We start from the raw sequence: 19,977 nt of genomic DNA on the forward strand, positions 1-19,977 counted from the left end.
AAGAGTACCAATTATAATAAACTTGTTTTAAACCAATTGAATTATTTAACTCCAACTGAGACTCCACAACGACAACACCAGACAATATTCCACTGTGTCCAGAATTCCATCCCTGGGACACGACAATAGTATTATATATATATAGTTTGCGGTTTATTAGTAAATAGATACATAAGAATATGTAAATTAGATGCAGTGAAGGCTTTTGAGTGCACATGCACATAGAGTGAATGGTAATGTCCTATTGTGGGTGATTATGCGATAGTTAAAAAAAAAACTGTTCTAATCAAGGGCAAACGCAATCAAGAAGGGATCGAGCTTTCTATTCCATGTATAATTTATCGCAAATTCGCAGTCTCAACTGTTGCAAAATATTCATTAACGTTCGAATGGATTGACGTATCCCATTTTTGGGTATCCAGAAATTATCAATAATTCAAGGCGTGCGACGGAAATGCGTTCATTAATGAACAATCATCACGGCAAACATCATCAACGTCTGTGGAGTTGAATGCCGAATGAATGGGATTTCCGAACTGTAGCAAAAACTTTTAAAAATAAACACTGACCGAGTAGAATAGAGTCTCATAGGTATTCGCAATGAGTGCGTTCAACTAAGCCTTTGAACGGCCCTGACATTACAGGTTTTTCCTAGTCTGTACCAAGCAACAAACCGAAAAAAAAAGCAAATTACAAGTGGTTAACAAAAATAGTCTGCGAAGAGGAAGAATGTATGCGTGTAAGAGATGGAGAAATGCTGCGGAATGTAATATCTTGTTGATGTGATATCTTTTTGTATGTTTCAGATCCGGATTACGAGGCGAGTCTGTCCAAGGTGACGGGACGGCTCTTCGCAAATTCGCCGCCCTTTGACCTATCGACTTTGGACGGAGTGGGCGAGGAATGCCGGAAGGACAGTCGCCGGTTCCTCGACGCACTGCGGACATTCCAAATGTGGGCACTCCAAAGTAGGTCCATTTGCAATAAAAAATAAAAAAAACAACATTATAATAACACACTCGAACCTTACTCTCAAGGTCGACCCGATCCGATACCAATTAAACGCACAAACGTTACGAAACCGACCCAAGGCCGATCAATGATCCAATCCTAATAGCATTTTTTTTACTTGTTTCTGTTTTCCTTCTTCTTGCATATGTCAAATACAAACATTCCTTTTTTTGTAAAACGTGTAACGGACATCGACCAATGAATCACTTCAATTAATTCCATATTCTCATAATTAAAGTGATCAATTAATTATTTAACACAGATTTTAATCAGTTGTTAAGTAATCAATTATTTTTTGCATTTTTCGAATTAGTTAAATACAAAAAATAATTATTTTTTTAAATAAAAATAAAATTGTCAAATATATCCTTATGCAGATACATTTTTAGTATCTATAAATAATCAAGAAAGCTTTGCATTTATTTCATCTGTAATTTTAGAATTTGTTTTTCTTTTATAACATTATTTCCTTTTTTTTACTAAGAAAATATTATAAAATTTGTTTTATAATATGATAATATGACTTCTCTTTTTACAAAGTAACGAAATTGACATGTAGTTACATATTCTCATAATTATGTATTAACTATTTCATTTAACGCAAATACAAATTGAAATCGATCAAACTTATATTGAGTTCTACTGGATTTTTAGTGATTATTTACCACTTCTCTCTAAATCTGTCAAATACTAATTTGACTTCCCTTTTTTGTAATAAGAAACGATTTCATCTGTCATTTAGTTGCATATTCTCATAATTAAACTACAAATTAACGCAAATACTGATTGATCAAACTTTCATTGCTTTCAACTGGGTTTTAGAAAAAATGTTTGTATTTGACATCTGTCAAATGATGTCAAATGAAAAATCATTTTTCACTTCTTGACAGATGTCAAACACAAATATTTCGAGAAACAAAAATTGACCATTGAACAATTTCATTTAACGTAAATACAAATTGGAATTGATCGAACTTGCATTAATTTCATCTAGAATTATAATGCAAACACAAATATTTCTTCTATTTTTGAAAGAGAAACGAACATTGACCAATGAATCACTCACATTAATGCCAGATTCTTTTAATTAAAGTAATCAACATATAACATAAATACAAATTGTAGTTGACCAAACTTGCATTTATTTAATCCGGGTTTTTAATGATTATTCTTTATTTTCCAATACTTTGACAGATGTCAAACACAAATCATTCTTCTATTCGAGAAACGAACATTGATCACTGAATTACTCATATTAATTCCAGATTCTCATAATTAAACTAATCAATTATCTATATCATTTAATCACTTGTTAAGTTTTTTATTGATTTATTATACATTTAAAACAAAATCTTATGGAGCAAACCACTTTTTACATCTGTCAAATACAAATTTTCCTTCTTTTTTTAACAAGAAACAAAAATTAGCCAACTCTCATTTAATTGCAGATTCTTACAATGAAACTATAAATTCCCTAATTAATTTAACACAGGAATCAGATTGTTAAGAAATCAAACTTTTCATTGATTTCTTCTAATTTTTTTTTAGTAATTGTTTTTCTCAAGTTTTGCTGCTTCTTCTGACATCTGTCAAATACAACTATTCCAGATTCTCATAATTAAACTCTCAATTTACTATTTTATTTAACACAAAGACAATGTTTCCTTTCACTTCATCTTTGATGCAAGCAAACATTCATTTTTTTCTTTACGAACATTGACCAATGAATCATTTGCATTAATACCAAATTAACATAAGCAAAGTAATCAATTAATTATTAAGTAATAAATTAACCTCATTTTGCATAGATATCAATCAGTTGCATTTTTTTTAGCATTGTATTAATAGGCATAACAATCAATAAAATATTTAACGAATTACAAATAAAAACTCGTGAATTCGAGTTGATTCAATTCTGTCAATGAACGAAATACAACTGTAAATGTGTTATAAATCCGGTTTCGCTTCTTTTTTTTCAATGAAATACACTTAATTCTGGTTATATAGGTAAAATATGTTTATAAAAATGCTTCATAAAGTACTTAATTAAAAAAAAATATATTTATCAATATAATGATTATACAATAAATGATTTTGTTTAATTACTAAAATATATACACATTTCACACCTTTAGTGTTATTTTTAAGTGAACATCATCGTTACATGTTATTTTTATTTTTTTTGTGAACTTTGTATTTGAATGACTAATAATTTTATGTTTTATTCATTGAATATATACATTTTTATTAATGATTCATGTGAATATGGTCAAAGTACTTGTCAAGTAAATGAACTCACATTACGCAATAATTGACATTACCGCGAGTAAATAAATTAACATGATAAATTTTGTTTTTTTTTTAACATATTTTATTCAGTAATATCAGCAATTACATAAATTTTGCATTATATCAAATAATTATTAATAAAAACTGCGTTTCACCATTCACTTTCAACAATATTAGCATAATTTATGAAATCGATTTGTGCAAGTAACGACAATTATTTCAACTTAGCATATTTATTAATTAATAGATTTAATTAAATTTCAATGAAAAAGAAAAAGAAAAGCAAATATTACTTTTTGTTTATATTTTTAACAGATTTTGTTCTCAATTAAGCATCTACAAGGAATTATTTTAGCCTTGTATACTTTATTTATTGTAACATTCATTTGTTATACTTTTTCCAAGTTTCCATCAGGTTGCTTAACTTTCAAAGCTGTCAAATCTGTACAACCCAATGACAGAATATGTTTTATAGATGATAACATAATTTGATCTTGTTACATTCTATTTCAAGATTGAAAATGGTATGAATCATTAATGCAAGTTTCCATCAAATTGCTTTACTTTCATTGCTGTCATACCTGTCGCAGTTAAATATCATCTTGTTTTCATTCTATTTCAAGTTTCAAAATGGTATGAATCATTAATCCAAGTTTCTATCAGGTTGCTTAACTGTCAAAGCTGTCAAACATTTACGAATCATATGTTTTATAGAGGATAATACAATTTCATCTTGTTTTCATTCTATTTCAAGTTTGACAATGGAATGAATCACCCATTCAAGTTTCCATCAAATTGCTTTACTGTCAATGCTGTCAAACCTGTAGCAGTAAAATGTCATCTTGTTTTCATTCTATTTCAAGTTTAAACATGGTATGAATCATTAATGCAAGTTTATATCAAGTTGCTTAACTGTCAAAGCTGTCAAACCTATACGAATCATATGTTTCATAGAGGATAATACAATTTCATCTTGATTTCATTCTATTTCAAGTTTGACAATTGATTTCATTTTATTTCAAGTTTGACAATGGAATGAATCACCCATTCAAGTTTCCATCAAATTGCTTTACTGTCAATGCTGTCAAACCTATACGAAGCAAAGACATCATATGTTTTATAGAGGATAACATAATTTGATCTTGTTTACATTCTATTTCAAGTTTGGAAATTGAATGAATCCAAGTTTCCGTCAGATTGCTTAACTGTCAAATCTGTCAAACCTATACCAGCTATACCACAATGACATCATATGTATTATACAATGTTATATAATTTGATCTTGGTTTCTTTATTTAACCAACACGCAATTAAATTGACAGTAGCTTTAAATCTAAAAATAATAATCATTGTCGTTTTATGTCGACTTGCATAACGTAGCGAATGTTTATCATTTTGCGCCAATGCAAGTACTTTTTTGTTCGTGTTTATTCAGTGGCAAGAACCTTGCATTTGTGTACTAGCATTATTAGAAGTCGTTGACCACGTAGAAACGCATCGAAGAATAAAAAAATATATATGATTGCAAATTAAACCGGTTAAGTTTTATTCATACTTTACAATGAATTTAAAAAAAACAATTTCAACAGTTCAGATTCATAAAATTTTGAAACTAGTTTTAAAATTAAAGTTTTTATATATATTTTTAATTACTTCCTAATGTAATTTTTGACTTGTTACTTTTCTAAAACAAAAATATGAAGAAAAACTACTAAACCTTGAAATTTTGCAAAAAAAATATTTAATTAAATACTGATGACTAAAATGTCTATTACCCTATTTATTACTTATTTTTATATAAAAAAAAAAGCAAGAACTACTAAACCTTGAAATACTGCAAAAATAAAACAATTAATTTAAGTAATCCTACAGATGTTATTGAGGTGGGTTGTTTTATTAACTAGTGATGTTTTTTTAAAGGCAAGAACCACTAAACCTTGAAATACTGCAAAAGCATTTCCTCCCATACAAAAACCTTTACAAATACATTTCAATTTTAAATTTACTTAAATAATTTTACAAAACAGAAACTGTTGTTGTTGATAAGCAGAGACAATTACATGTAAATTTTATTTGAGATGTCCTCGACTAAAGTGTGTTACACACTTAATTAGTATTTACCTAGATCCGAAGCGAAGGTGAATCGTGTAGGTAATAATGCGGAAATTGTATAACGAAAATTGGAAATTCTATATGAACTTACAGAAATTATCCGATTTCTTGATGTACGCTCATATTGTTCAACTGTTCTTGATCAAGGCCGAACGCGCATTGTTGATTTTAATGCACGCATATTAAAACGAACAGATGAAAATAATAATTAGAAGTGGTTTCGATGATTTTTTTTTTCAATTGTATGGCAACTCGAGTATTTCTGGTTTGCAAGGTCTGAAATTGAAAATTGTAAGTAACAATTAATTTTTGTTAAAAACTAGTTTTTAATCAAAAGTCATATTTATGTCATTTTGATTGACAACCTAACTTAAAGGAAGGTTTAGTAAACGTCAAATCATTATATATTAGGTTAGAATTAATTGGTTTTGTAACAAAAGTAATGAAGTGAAGATTATTTTATTATAAGTTTTTAGATTTGATCAATTACAATACATACAATGTAAAAAAGTTTATATATTAATTTTTATATTTTAATATTTTGCATATATCTTCGACTACCGTAAATAATTCATGATCAGATTACAAAACTTCAAAAGTATGTGTGTCAAAGCGTTTCAACCAATTTGAAATTCCTTTTATTATTTTTTTTTCTTGAATAGTTACTTAATCGAATTAGACTTTGCCTCGAGCACGTAACGAATCCAAAGTCGATTGAAAAATATGTATAAATGTCGAAATTAATCTCATCATTTTCGAGAATATAACATCGCTGCATCGGATTACGCAAAAAAAACCTGTTATTGCGTTCGTGGACTTGAGTTTAGAGTTTAATTTCAATTTATCTTTGCAGTGTACGATGCATCGGCCAAAGTACCATCCGGATTCCTCAGCGGTAACATCAATCAACTCGGCGATTTCGACCTGTGCATGTCATCGAGATCCATGGAAGATAGACCTATCTACGGAAAATATTGCCTTCCATCGTTGCAGGTCGAAACGCCGCACAACGCTTACCTTTCAGCCATCCACAATCGACTCTACGCTCATCAAGTTTTGAAGAGCAAATTCGAAGATGTAAGGAAATTATTGCATGTTTATTTTGTTTGTGATGTTTTAAAGGTTTCTCTTTTCAGCCCGGACATAGGGTTCCAAAATTCTCCAGTGTCAATTGGGCGCTCTGCGTTCCTCACACCTGCACCACCAGAGACGTGGACATCGGTTTCAGGAATGTAGTTCAGCAGATCTTCGCTGGAACCGATTTCGAGTACAAAACGGAAATGGATCCGCAGATGTGCTCGAGCGCGAAACCCGAAACGAACGTCAATTATGGTTTCATCTACGGCACAGCCTTCTTCGTTTCCGTTTTCCTCGTGGCTGCTGCTGCAGGTCTTTACGATTACTTGAACGGCGATAAACCGAAAAGTAAGTTCAAATCTAATATAGAAATGTATCAGTGAACGTAAATGACAACATGTTCTTTAGATGATTGGATTATGGCGTTCTCGTTACGCAGAAATCTTCAATCCATGTTATCCATTGAAAAGCAGGCAAACGACTTGGAGGCCGTCCACGGAATTCGCTTCATTAACGCCCTAATGTTGATCTTTTCACACAAGTCGATGGCTCTGCTCTTCTTGCCATACACCAATCGTACTGCAATGAGTGAGGTATGTAAATAAACTAAAAATTTTAAAACTAGTTAATCATTATATGTTTTCACAACTGCCTTCATTTTTTTATAAATTGATCTAAGAATCGATTTGTTGACTTTCGTATTGAATTTTGAGTATTTAAATTATTGAGTAAATGCATTACAGTATAAGTAGTTTGGTTAACGACTGCGAGGGGGCGACAGTTGCTTGGTGCTCAATTCGAAAGATTGAAACAAGCGTGTATTGGACACTGCTCAGTGCGACGGTCGCACCTCTTCGTCATTCTGCTCTCCCGGTGTAAAATAGGGAAATTTCCCTCGGAATGGACACGTTGTTCGCCTCCACGTCAAGGAGGAGAGGAGACGCCGAGATTCTGTGTTTCCACAAAATTATTTCGCATCGGTTTCGGACGGGGGAGAAAAATGCAAGAAGCCCACAAAGGACACCTGCGCTCACTACTGTTGCCCTGGCGGACGACGGAGTAATTCGCGTCCGAAGCGCCAAACGCCGGAGACACGAAGGAAGGACACAAACAGCGACCGCCGAAGACGCGAATCCGCCGAAATACAACCAGGAGAACAGAATACCGAAGAGGTGGAATGTTACTGAAAACTGTACAAGCAACGCGAGCGCCTCCTCCGATTCATGCGCTCCTGGTACGCGACAAATGATTTTGGTCTTTGGACGCACCTCATGTGACACCACCGCAGCAGGAGGGTGAAGAATCCCAAAATCCTGCAGCAGCCGCCTCCTGCCTCTCTCTCTCACAACAAACAATGCATCTCCTGCAACTCATGCTATCCGCGTTCTTTAGCCGGCAATCTCGGATCAACTCTGTTTTAAGTCGGACGCCGTGCGTGGGAGAGACGCGTTATCTACTTTTAATTCCGGATTACCATACACACACTATGTGTGAATGCGGGAAATTTGAATGTTCTGCTCTATGACTAAACTAAATTATAATTAATATCATTCTTTCCAGATCATAGGACAACCGTGGACCGTGATAGGAAGAGCGGCTAGTCTTTACACGGATCCATTCATAATGTTATCGGGTACCCTAACGGCCTACTCCCTTTTCGGTCGCCTCCAGAAGAATATCAGGATCAACATCCTGGAGGAATACGCTTCCAGATTATTCCGCATCGTTCCAACCCTAGGAGCTCTGATCCTCTTCTGCACCTTCGTCTTGCCCTTCATCGGATCTGGCCCAATGTGGAACCTCGTCATAACACATCATTCCCACATCTGCAAGAAGAATTGGTGGAGAAACCTCATGTTCATCCATAACTATTTCGGATTCAAAGATATGGTAATTACATTTCTGATAAAGTAAGTAAGTAGAAAACTAAAGTTGATGTTTCTTTTACAGTGTTTAACGCACACTCATCACGTCGGTATTGATACACAATTGTTCTTCACCTCTCCATTCATGGTCCTGGTGTTATGGAAATGGCCGAAGAAGGGAGCATTCACCCTTGCAACTATTGCCTTAATATCGACGATCATGAGATACTACGTCACCTACAGCATGAAGCTATCCAATTACATTCACTTCGGCACCTCGTAAGAAAACATTTTCGACATAATTATTACAATCTTTCTAATCAAACTGATTTCAGCATTGAACAACTCTTCAACACAGCCGATTACATGTACATCCTTCCGCCGCATCGTCTCACCGTCTACATCATGGGCATATTCCTGGGTTACCTTCTGAGGAATTGTAAAAACATCATCCTCAAACCGGTAATTATCGAATTACATCTATTACAAAACAATTATTTCAATTAGCTGCAACGAAATCGAGGTCGAACTATTCAAATAATTGACACTAGTTAGATGCAACATTATTTCTATTAAATGAAGAGGTCAACAGTTCATAAAGATGAAAACAATTTAATTACCGTTAACGTTATTAATTTAAAAATTACACATTGATTATTTAATTGAAGAAGCCTCATATACTAAACATCAAAACAAAAATTAATAGAAAAATTAACACTTAAGTAATTTGTAAATAATTGCTTTTATTCTGATTTCAGATTCAACTTCAATTTGGCAATGTGCTAGCAATCATCTCCTTCGTGACTTCTTTCATTGGACCTGCCTTCATGGGCAGCATAAACTACATTTACGATCCAGTACATGCGGCTTGGTACGCCTCTTTCGCTCCGATCCTCTGGTGTTTCAGCTTCGCGTGGATCATCTTCACACACCAAAACGGCTACAAAAGTATAATCATATCACCAATTACCATTAAAATAAACTCAATTAATCAATTTCTAAATTACAGGCTTCATCAGCGAAATGTTCGCCTTTCGCTACTTCAAACTCTGGACGAAAATCTCGTACACAGTATACCTGACGCAGTTCCCAATATTCTTCTACAACGTGGGAACGCTGCGACATTCAGAGTATTACCAGTTCATACCCAAAAACGTAAGATATTAAAATATTTTTTAAGGCAATAAAATTTATATTTTTATGTAATTTTTCAGTTAAACATATTAGAATTGATCTGCATTTTCGGCCTCTCGTCACTGCTGACTCTCCTCTTCGAAACGCCGTTCCAGAACATCAAGAACATTATCTTCAGAAAGAAGCGGGCCCCAGAAACGGCGAAGAAGTTGAGCTAAAAGCTCTTCGACTTTGAACGAATTAATCACCCACACTCAAACATATCCTGTACATATTAATTTTAGGTTTACTAAACACACTAAATTAACTATTTAAATGTATTATTTTTTTTGTATGTACATTATAATAAATTAAGGTTTATAAATAGAATTTTCGTCGTATTTATTAATTAATGAATTTTAAAAAGAAAACACAAACAAATCAGAATATATTATATATATTTTATTCAGCAATCAAATCGAAAATATAAGTGTTTATAACGTACATAATAGAGTTCAACTTTTAGGCTACATTTACATATATTATCTTTTTTTTCTTCTTCAGTTTTAGTTTCACTTTTATTTTATTTTTTTGTTTGTTTTTGTTTTCGCACAGTCAGGGCAAAACGTAAGTATAATTATTAATACAAGGAAACATTATAATGTCCTTATCACAATTAATAGTTAAACGAAACTTATTCTAAACGACAAAGAAACAAATAAAAAATGTATTTTACGCCTAAAATTAGATTTAGCATTCGCTGAGTGGCAAAATTAAAGCAACAACAGAAAAAAAAAAGTAAACTGGTTTAGATGTGTCAAAAATATCGTGCGCTGAGAATAATAATTGAAGAGAACGAAAGTATAAATATAAAGTGAATCCACTTTTTTTTAACAGGCGAACATTTAAGGCATACACAACTTCTTTTCTTCGTGGAACGTCTCTTGAAGGCAAATAATGTAAAGACGAGAAGGAAAGACTGAAAATAACAGTTAATAAAAAAATGGTTATCGGAAAAATATCATTATGCGATGGGTTTGTCCTCTGGAATTGTGGGGCTGGTGGCTACCGAACCGGAGCGAGATCTCAGGGCGTCGTCCAAGCTCTGCTGGGAACCAGAACGAGAAACGCCACCAACTTTAGTCTGCAAAACAAGATGCCACAAATTAAATAGAGAGAAACGTAAAAATAAAATCAGTTAAACGCCGAGATAATCAAGATATTAGTATTGCCCTGCGTTTATTATTAATAAAAAGAAATAAAAAATATCAACGGAAATTTAAAAAAAGTGACTCAAACAATAATTTGTTAATGGATTAGACAAATATTAAAAATGAAAAATAAATTAAAAAAAAACTCACTAATTAAACCAAAACTAAATAACGTCCTACACCTTAACTTAATTATTTACAAGAGAGACCCCAATTAATTGGTTGGTGTAACAGAGAACCTTCTCTATAAAAAGAAAAAAAAACAAAAGGATCTACGTGAAAATCAAAGCACTAATTTAAAAAAAAAAGCACATACATTTTATAAAGATAAATGTAATAGAACTTACCTTAACGTTTTCAATAGCCGAGGCGGCTTTCTCTTCAAAAGATTTGAAGGATTCGGAATGTCTCATCTGTCCAATCTTGTTGGTGATGCCGCCGGTGAAACCACCGATCAACGAAGTTGTTTTCTGATAACTGCAAATAGAAAATTTTGATTTTCATTTTAAACATATTCCATGGTTATTTTGAAATCCAATTGGAAGCTAACTTACATCGGCGCATCGGTAACTGCCTTAGTGACCTGACCAACTTTTGATTCAACAGTTTGATAACTACGATAAATAATGAGAAAATAAATAAATAACATAACAGAATAAATAAATTAAAACTATTCACAGAGTAAAATGTAATTAAAAATTGATGATGCAATAGCATTAACTATCATTAAATAATTGAAACTAACATACTATTTGATAATGTAATCTTCAAATAATTGAATTAACATGCAAATCATGCAGCATAAATAAAGATAATAAAAGCGTTATTCAATGAAAAAATACTTTAGTCAATACTAACTTGTTCTTAAATAATGATTAACTTTCACGAACTTTACGTTATGCTTCAGTTAATATTAAGTTTACATGTATGAGACATAATGTTGGAAATGTATCGCTTTCCCGTGAGATTATATTTTCTTTGTAAATTATATGACTCATGAATACTCATAGAAAGTGTTATTGATTAATTGAAGTGGCAAACAAATAAAAGTAAAGCAGTAATATTTGATTGATGGAATTGTATAACTGATCAATATCCAAGTGCGACACTTGAGTAATCAAAGAGAGGTCATATTTGGGTTAACACATACGTATTGAAGACACTATTGCTATGAATCTTTAACGTTATGATATTGCGTTGTAATTTTAAATATATTTTGTAGGTCAGATTTAGGAAACACGACCGACCGAAATAAAAGTATTGCAAATGCGCGTCTAATGATATTGAACGGTTGTTTACTTTAGAAATTGAAATACAATTTCTCGTTAATTTTTCGAGTAAATACTGCAAATTGTTGATGAAATGTTGATTAAAGCTTCGTTTTCACACATTTGTCGATAGAAATTACTTTTTTACGTTTTCATTGATTATTATTGAAGTTTATAGTTAAAGACTTTCTAAAGATTGAAAAAAGTTTTAAGAACCCTATTTTATACTAGTTAAATTGTGCTTACACATTGCTATCCTTGACGTTCTTCAATCCCTGATTAATATCATCGGTGACTTCTTTCCATACTGTAATGCCCAACAAACGTTTTAGCTCAGCGCTGCGGCGCATTTTGGCTGCTAAAACGGTGCGAAGAGTAGCAATTTCATCATCGATTCTGGCCAACTCGGCCTTGTACTCCTCTTCCCTCTTCAGATGTTCCTCCTCTGTCAAGTTCTGATCATGCAGGGTGCTCGCGTCACCCGCGGCCAGAACATCATCTAAAAAATGAAATTGAATATTTTAACATTTCGAAACGATTTCGAATATTCATCGGTACATTAAAAATGGTTAGTGGTGGGTCTCAGAAAGATTGTTAAACAGTGACATTTCAAGTTGTGGATGATGCGAAGAACCATGACCTCCCGTGACGAAACGCTGGTGTCAAGATCCGCTTACCGTTCCCGTTAGAAATATCGAGGTATTTCCGAAAAGTGTTTTCTTTGGGCAATTTCGCTAGGTAGGGTTTCGTCAGGTCACTGTACGTAACGCGCACTTGCCGCTTAAAGTCCTTGCGGAAGAACGACCGGACGATGGCGTTCGCGCGTTTCGCATTGAAGAATTCCGCCTCGACGTTGACGCTCTCATCCTCGTTTCCGGCTAGAACGGAAGACGGATGATCGTCGAATTCCAATTGGCGTAAATCAAACAGGTCAAGTTCGGCCTCGAGGAGGTCACATCCATCCTCTTCAGCATAGTACTCATCCAGGCTGGGCGTGAAGCAGCCGCCTTCCGGGGGGTTGAAGTACGGATCTTCGATGTATTCCAAGCTCTGGGGTTCGACACTCATCGCACATATCGGTGCATCGATTCGAATGATCCGAAAACTACCTTTTCATACGTCCCACAAAACAGCTGCCATCTCACACAGTGAATCGAACTTTCTTTTCCTCCTTGTCTTGTTGTTCTCTGCTCACTTTCACCCCGAGGCTGAGAACTTACCGGCGACGTTATATGCAACCAGCCAACCATGCGAATGCCAACGCGATTGCAATCATACTCCAATCCTATCTAGCAACACCTTACAACACAATTGATACATTGTTACTCTCCTTCACGCACAACAGCAAATACGTAAAAAAAATGCGGTCATGTTGCACGCTTTTTTGTCTGTATTCTTGTGCGACTAACGGGACTACACAATGAATTCAACCAATAGGATAGGAGCAGAAAAATCCGGTTATAGCAATACCGTTCAAACAGGACACTCAAAACCATAATTAGTTGCATATTGTCGAAACAAAAGAAATAACGCATGAGAAGTCAATGACTTCGTTAATTATAATTAAAAGGAACGTAAACAGCAATTTGTACTGACGTCTGCTTTTTTGTCTCACTTGTCTCGTCTATCCTATTGATTGTAACCAGAGTTACTTTACCTGCTGTCGGACTTCCCGTGTTGTTCATTTCGCGCTGGATGTCTCTGGACTGCGGAGAAAACAAGAATATGGGAAAATTACACTAATTGTTACTAGAAATCGAACGAAAAAAACAAAAACTGAAAAATATACTCGAACTGTCACCTGTCAAACGAGGACTTCGCAATATCTTGCTGGGAGCTGTCAGATCGAAGGCACCGAAGTTGCTACTCTGAAGTTAGCAATGTAAATTCAAATTGGATTACATCTGCAAAACTTATAACAAACTTCTAAAATATTATTTATTACATACTTCTTAATTAATAAATCTAAAAATATTATTTACAAGTTAATATTTATATTGGATATTTGAATATGAAATCAGTAGGCAGTTTTAATTATTAAAAAATATATATTATTTATTATTTCATAGAAATCTGTATTTACACAATTTAAAAGGAAATAAATTAATTAATCAGTTGTAGATGAAGAGCTCTTGCTAATCTGCAATGGCGTTGAGGTTCTCAGCTGTTTCTCTAAAATTGAACCGGAGCAGTGAATAGCGGAAATGTTTTGAAAGTCCGCCAAATATGGAGATATGCTATTATCACTTTTCAAGGTGCTCGAGCTAATGTTCTTACCTCTGATCAAGCTCACGTCGCTGCTAGACTCCTTATTCTCCATAGAACTAGAACTCGATTCCTGCACCAAAGTCTCTCTGGTCTTTTTAATCGTAGTCGCTGCCCAACCCATACCCATATTCCTGAGCATAGCCTCGATGTCCACCTCCGATATATCAGTAGAACTATCTGTACTGTTAGCATCCTGTATCTTCTTGATAATATCTTCGAGAGTTATCTTCGGTGGTTTACATAATCCGCTCGGTCCAGGTTGCGGACTGAAATGTTGAACAGCGTTCTGTCTAACATTTTGTTTGGGACTTGCTTGAGGAGTAAAGTTCTTGATTGCACCCGGTACAGGTTGCGGACTTTGTATAACTCTTGGTCCGGACTGCGGACTTTTGACAGCACTTGGTCCAGGTTGCGAACTTTTCGTTTCGCTGTCAAAGTTAACAGTCTTCGGGCTTTTTTTATTTTGATCAGAAATGGACTTATCCGAACCAGCGTCGCCGCTCAGATTATTGAAGATCTTCATTTGCAGTCCCATCATTTCTATTGCCTCCAAATTGCTGGTAACTGCAGAATTTGCTTTGCTGATAGTTCCCTGTGAACCATCGGAGGCCGTCACGTTAACCAAAATTTCAGGACTCCTCGACCTTCGAAGACTATCGCCCTCGGCTATCGTCGATAACTCGTGCGGCTTAAAGTTCAGTTCCGGTTTTAATCTGGTTACCGTCAAGTTCTTGCTTGTAGGCGGTGGTTTCTTGTGCTTCACATCCGGAAGTTTTACGACGTTCTGCAAGTCGAAATTCAATAGAGGTACAAAATCAACCTCTTTTGCTGCTGGCTTCTCGTCCAGCAACTTCAAATATCTATCCGCTATATCTTTATCAACATCTTGGCTTATAATTCTAGGACTTTTCTTGATCAAATGCTCGGCCAGCTGATCCAAATCAATAGTTAACAGTTTGTTGTTCAACATTCTTTGTTCAGGGCTCGTACTGTTCGTCGAATCATTGGATTTAGGTAAATTGAAGTACGTTGTATTTTCCTTGTCGTCGCTCGTATTGGGACTTTCCATCTGTCTCGTCTCGGCTCTAACTTTAAGCAATTTTTCGTTTATGTCCTGGATTCGCTTTTGGCACTGATCTGCCATTTTGTCGTAATGGTTGCTTATCAATTGAGGATAGTTCGTTTCATCGTATGCTTCCACTGTCAACTCTTGAGAGTTGTTATTATTGTTATTAGTGGTGTTTTTGCTGGTTTCATTTCTTGTTGACGTTGAAGACTTGCTTAGATTTTCGATAAGATCATTGATATCAATATTGCAAAACTTAAGAACATTCATTAGCTTCGCTCTTGGATTATTACTATCCATATTGATTATACTTGAGCTTGGTGTGGATACTTCACTAACAGTGCTTACGTTTAAATCATCAATGCTTCCTCTAGACATATTCAATAATTTCTTAATATAACTTAATAATTTTGGATCTATGTCTTTCGAAGAAGATTCGTTGCTGACGTTACTTTGTTGAGGTTTTTTATGCAAAAGTTTCGCAAAATCGTTTTCTTGTTCCTGACTCGAATTACTAAAGTTCTTACTATCCTCAGTTTTAGAAAATTCAGGTGGGGTCATATACGAAGTGCTACTATTGTTCTTACTAAATTCATCATCCCACGTCTTGTTCTTATTGATAACTGGTTTAGGTTTAGCTGCACGCTTTTTCTTTGAATATTTTTGTTTCTTTTTCTCTTCGCCCAATTTAACTTTTATAGCTTCAATTTCAGAATCCTTTTTAGGACTCTTAATGACTACCTCCGCTTTCTCTTTGTCTGGAATTTTTATTAAAATTTCACAGTAATTCTCATCAACTTTGATACTTTTGCACTCACAAGCTACGTTCCGCGGTTCGTCCTTCGGCGTATCTTCCTTCGAAGTAGTTGTTTCCGTTGAAACAGACGTTTTTACCGGCGGACTAGTCTGAGTACTCATATTTTGCAGAATTAAAACATCTCTGCGCGTTCTTCGCTTAGGACTTTTCGCGCCTTTTTTCATCAAATTCTTGTGTTTCTTAATGGGACTAGTAGAAACGGAAACAGAACTTAATTTTGGTTTAGCCTTAACATTTTCCGAGCCCTCCAGATCAGTGATATTTTGAAGACTACTACCGCCGGGCTCAGTTTCCATCATCAGCATCTCCTTTTGTATCTTCAACTTCTCCAACAAGGATTTTAGCTTTTCGGTGGAAATATCGCTGGAGCTTTTATTAGGTACATCATTGTCCCAACTGCCAGGATTAAAACTCTCTTCGGAGCTGCGTTTCTTTGGTGGAATGGTGATAGTATTGGCTACAAGTTTTTCGAACGCGTTTTCCATTTTGTTCTGCCGTTGCTTCTCTTGGATCTTTCTCCGATCATTGGACATGTGTAACTTGTCTCTATTAGGATTCATTGATGCCAATCTTTCTTGTTTTTGGAGGACTGGCAATTTATGCACCAAATCTTCATAATCCTTATGTATCCTCACCTTTTCCATGGCAAGTTTACCGCGCTGTTCTGCATCATGATCTCGCTTGTATTTCATCTTCTCATAAACACCAGGGGCCTCATTATCTGCGACACAAACCTCTATACTATCCTCAGATATTTTGTGCACACTGTGGTCAGTCATTGATTCACCAGTGTATCTATTTTTGTGATCATAATAAGGCACCCTCGTGGAACAACTTTTATCACAACTGGCAGACTTCAAACTTACTGTAGGCTTTTCTGGAATCTCCTGTACCTGGCATGCACAATCTTTGAGCGTTTGAGTACTATGATCAATTTGTTGAACATCAATTCCTTGGTCCACAGAAAGCTTCGGTTGTATGTCAGGTATTTTCCGACTTTTTATCCTATCCGAAATCCGCGTGTCTTTTGGGAAATCCAACGAAACCTCTTCGGAATCTTAAAAACATACAAAATAATATAATCCAACAATAACAATACGAAATATTTACCTTGAATCGATGATTCACTGAATTTCCTTTCCTCAAAAGTTAAATTCTTTTTCCGTTTTTCAGAATTTCCGTCCTTACATAAACACGAACCAGCCGTGTCTTGAGAACGTGGTGAATGATCATTCTTTTTAGTTTGATTTTTAGGTATTGTCGGTGAACGAGAAGTTCTACGTTTTGATTGGAATTCAGTTGGATTTTTTCTTGAAACGTCTTCTTTAGGTGACCTCGAAGAAGTTCGCTTGGATTGAGGTACTTCCTCTCTTGTTGATAAATACTGTTTGTCTGGGTTTTTAGTGCGTAAATTTCGTCGTGGCAGCATGCTTTCATCATCGGAATACATAGATTTCTCCGTACGATCTTTGACACGTGTATCATCCCCATCTGATAGATATGAATCTTGTATACTGTCTCTATTATAACGAGTACGTGGATGCTTACTAGAATATCTGGAATCTTCTATTTGGTCAGTATTATTTAATGTATGTTGAGGATGCCTTCGTGAGCGAGAATTATAAGTGTCATCACCATCCTTATAGCAACAGTTGGGGTATTTTTGAGATTTTGAATCATCTGCATAATATGACTGCTCTGTATCATCCATATTTTTGTGATTCTTTCTGTCCCTATGCTGTGGAGAATGCTTTCCATTTGAAGTTTTAGGAATATCTTCTTTGTAATAATTGTCCTTATCATTTTTGTGATAATCTCTGGGACTTCTGGATCTTCTATCCTCTCTTCTTCTTTTTGTGTGATCTGGTTCATCTGTTGGACTGGTATAATGAAGGTTTTCAGGTGACCTATATCTATGGCCTCTATTATAATCTATTACCCGTTCTTCAACTTCACTATCAATATTGGATTCACTGGAATCACTATTCTTATTTCTGTAATTAATTACTCTCTGCTCAACCTCAGCTCTATCATCATCATATGAAGATCTGTTATGTCTCTTCAGTTTGGGACTTTTTCCAGTCTTATGACCTTTCAAGTTAGAAACATTATTGTCAACATCAATGGAAACATCTCCAACTCCAGGTACTTTATAACTTTTTGATTTGTTCTTTATTGGAGAAGTCCTCTTTGTTTTGCAGACCATAGCCGCTCTTGCATCTTCTGAATCTCTAACCATCTTTTTTATTTGCTTGGGTATAGCAGCTCTCAAACTCTCCTCGTTCTTCTCAATTTGCTGTTTTTCCTTTGCCATAGTACCTCTGCTATTAGCTTGATCTTTATAATGTTTATCTCTTTTCTCGATATACTCAATTTCCTCATTCTCTTCAATTAAAGCCTGAGTATGTCCCAGACCTATATCCTTCAAGCTCTCTCGATATTGGCCCTGCAAATCAAGAAGCTTCCGATTCTGCCATTCTTTCAGTCTGGTAGCACTTTCCTCTTCCAATTTCTCTTGCTGCTTTGCTTTGACCTTTTTCACGCGTTCCCTGACATTAGCAGCAATGTCTTTGCTTTGCTCGCGTACCTTTTTCGAAAGAAAGAAAAAAAAACAAACAATGTTAGATTAACCTAAAACAACGTAAAAACACCGAACCTGTTGCATTCTCATGATTCGTCTCCTGTTGAGCTCCTCGAGTTCCCTTTGGGAATCCGTGGGCACCATCTTGATGGTTTTTCCCTTCTTCTTATTGGAGTTTCCATTCACATTTATGTTAATAGACATTTTTTAACAGACTTTTTTTTAAACAAACACAAGTTAAAACACATTTTAAAACGGTCGCTTCCGCTCAAGATCCATTTTATTATAAAAATCTATTGCAGCCGGATTCGTTTCCGGGGTCAAGGGTTTATCAATTAAATTATTCACTTTAAAATAAATTATAAATAGTAAATAAAAAAAACTTTCAAACTTTTAACTCACAAACACAAACTGACAAACCATGTGTCAATATTGTTTAGATTCAGGTCTACCAACTGATTACAACTAATTATTAACGTATATGACTTACCAATCTTCAAAAATTTTAACGTATTTTCTTAAATTTTCTATATTATCTATAAGAGTCTATTGAAATCCCGACGTTCCAAATCCCGACTATGTCAAAATCCCGACTACCATAATCCCGACTATATCGAAATTCCGACTACCATAAAAATGTTATTGTAGAAATTTATAATAATTAAAGACACTGTTGGGATTTCGATATAGTCGCGATTTTGAGCCAGCCGGGATTTCGAACGTCGAGATTTCGGTTGTCGGGCTTGCGATTGCCACCGATGTGGCTGTACAGCTAAATGGAAGAGGCTTTTCCTAGAGGGAAGAAGCAGGCGAAAGAAAAAAAATATATAAATCTGCAAAATGATTTAGTTTCGTCTATTTTCTTAAATTCTGGTAGAAATATCTGTGGTTGAGAATATCAGAGTTTCAATAAAATGTAGCTAGAATATGATATTAATTATTTTATTAACAATATTATACTTGTGATATATTACTATAATCTTTTACTAAATAAAATCTGTTTACTTCTTAATTTCTATTGCAATAGCAACCATGTCATCAATAAAATCGTTTACGCGTCTGTTAACAGTAGAAAACATTCTGCACTGTACAATATTCTTATCCAAACCATTTGTGACCTGTCCTTTCATAAAAAGCGAATCCAGGTTTTCTTTGTTCTGCTGATAATATTGGCTCATGTTGTTCAGATGTGCGAGCAAATCCTGATCGATGTTCTCTACCAATTCGTCGAGCGATTCTGAGATAGTTTTATATTGCATCACGTCCCTGATAAAGTCCATCAATCCTTCGAATTCTGCC

The 19,977-nt window shown here is 34.7% G+C and overlaps 3 protein-coding genes across 3 annotated transcripts in view; 1 reads left to right on the forward strand and 2 right to left on the reverse strand.

Annotated features, from left to right (window-relative positions):
- The window catches only part of LOC108567122 (nose resistant to fluoxetine protein 6-like), a 31,734-nt gene extending 21,953 nt beyond the window's left edge, over positions 1-9,781 (forward strand). Inside the window, exons 2-11 of the mRNA XM_017927395.1 lie at positions 807-968; positions 6,266-6,489; positions 6,549-6,837; positions 6,898-7,082; positions 8,050-8,379; positions 8,440-8,633; positions 8,690-8,816; positions 9,113-9,302; positions 9,364-9,509; positions 9,569-9,781. Coding sequence (XP_017782884.1) covers positions 807-968; positions 6,266-6,489; positions 6,549-6,837; positions 6,898-7,082; positions 8,050-8,379; positions 8,440-8,633; positions 8,690-8,816; positions 9,113-9,302; positions 9,364-9,509; positions 9,569-9,706 — 1,985 coding nt within the window. The 3' untranslated portion in view covers positions 9,707-9,781. The remainder of the gene's footprint in view (positions 1-806; positions 969-6,265; positions 6,490-6,548; positions 6,838-6,897; positions 7,083-8,049; positions 8,380-8,439; positions 8,634-8,689; positions 8,817-9,112; positions 9,303-9,363; positions 9,510-9,568) is intronic.
- A 399-nt stretch (positions 9,782-10,180) lies between these two features.
- On the reverse strand, positions 10,181-19,024 carry LOC108567111. The gene is made up of 8 exons (XM_017927384.1): positions 18,754-19,024; positions 17,208-18,684; positions 14,057-17,154; positions 13,604-13,685; positions 12,193-12,445; positions 11,233-11,292; positions 11,026-11,155; positions 10,181-10,611 (listed from the first exon to the last, which is right to left on the reverse strand). The coding sequence occupies exons 1-8, from the start codon at positions 18,880-18,882 to the stop codon at positions 10,492-10,494; spliced, it is 5,349 nt and encodes a 1,782-aa protein (XP_017782873.1). The 5' UTR covers positions 18,883-19,024; the 3' UTR covers positions 10,181-10,491.
- LOC108567153 lies at positions 12,455-13,588 on the reverse strand. Its single transcript, XM_017927454.1, has one exon. It carries the CDS (start codon positions 13,012-13,014, stop codon positions 12,556-12,558), a length of 459 nt encoding a protein of 152 aa, XP_017782943.1. The 5' UTR covers positions 13,015-13,588; the 3' UTR covers positions 12,455-12,555.
- Positions 19,025-19,977: the final 953 nt, after the last annotated feature.

This window comes from Nicrophorus vespilloides, unplaced genomic scaffold (genome assembly GCF_001412225.1).
Source record: "Nicrophorus vespilloides isolate i.1.1-1 unplaced genomic scaffold, Nicve_v1.0, whole genome shotgun sequence".
Lineage (NCBI taxonomy): Eukaryota > Metazoa > Arthropoda > Insecta > Coleoptera > Silphidae > Nicrophorus > Nicrophorus vespilloides.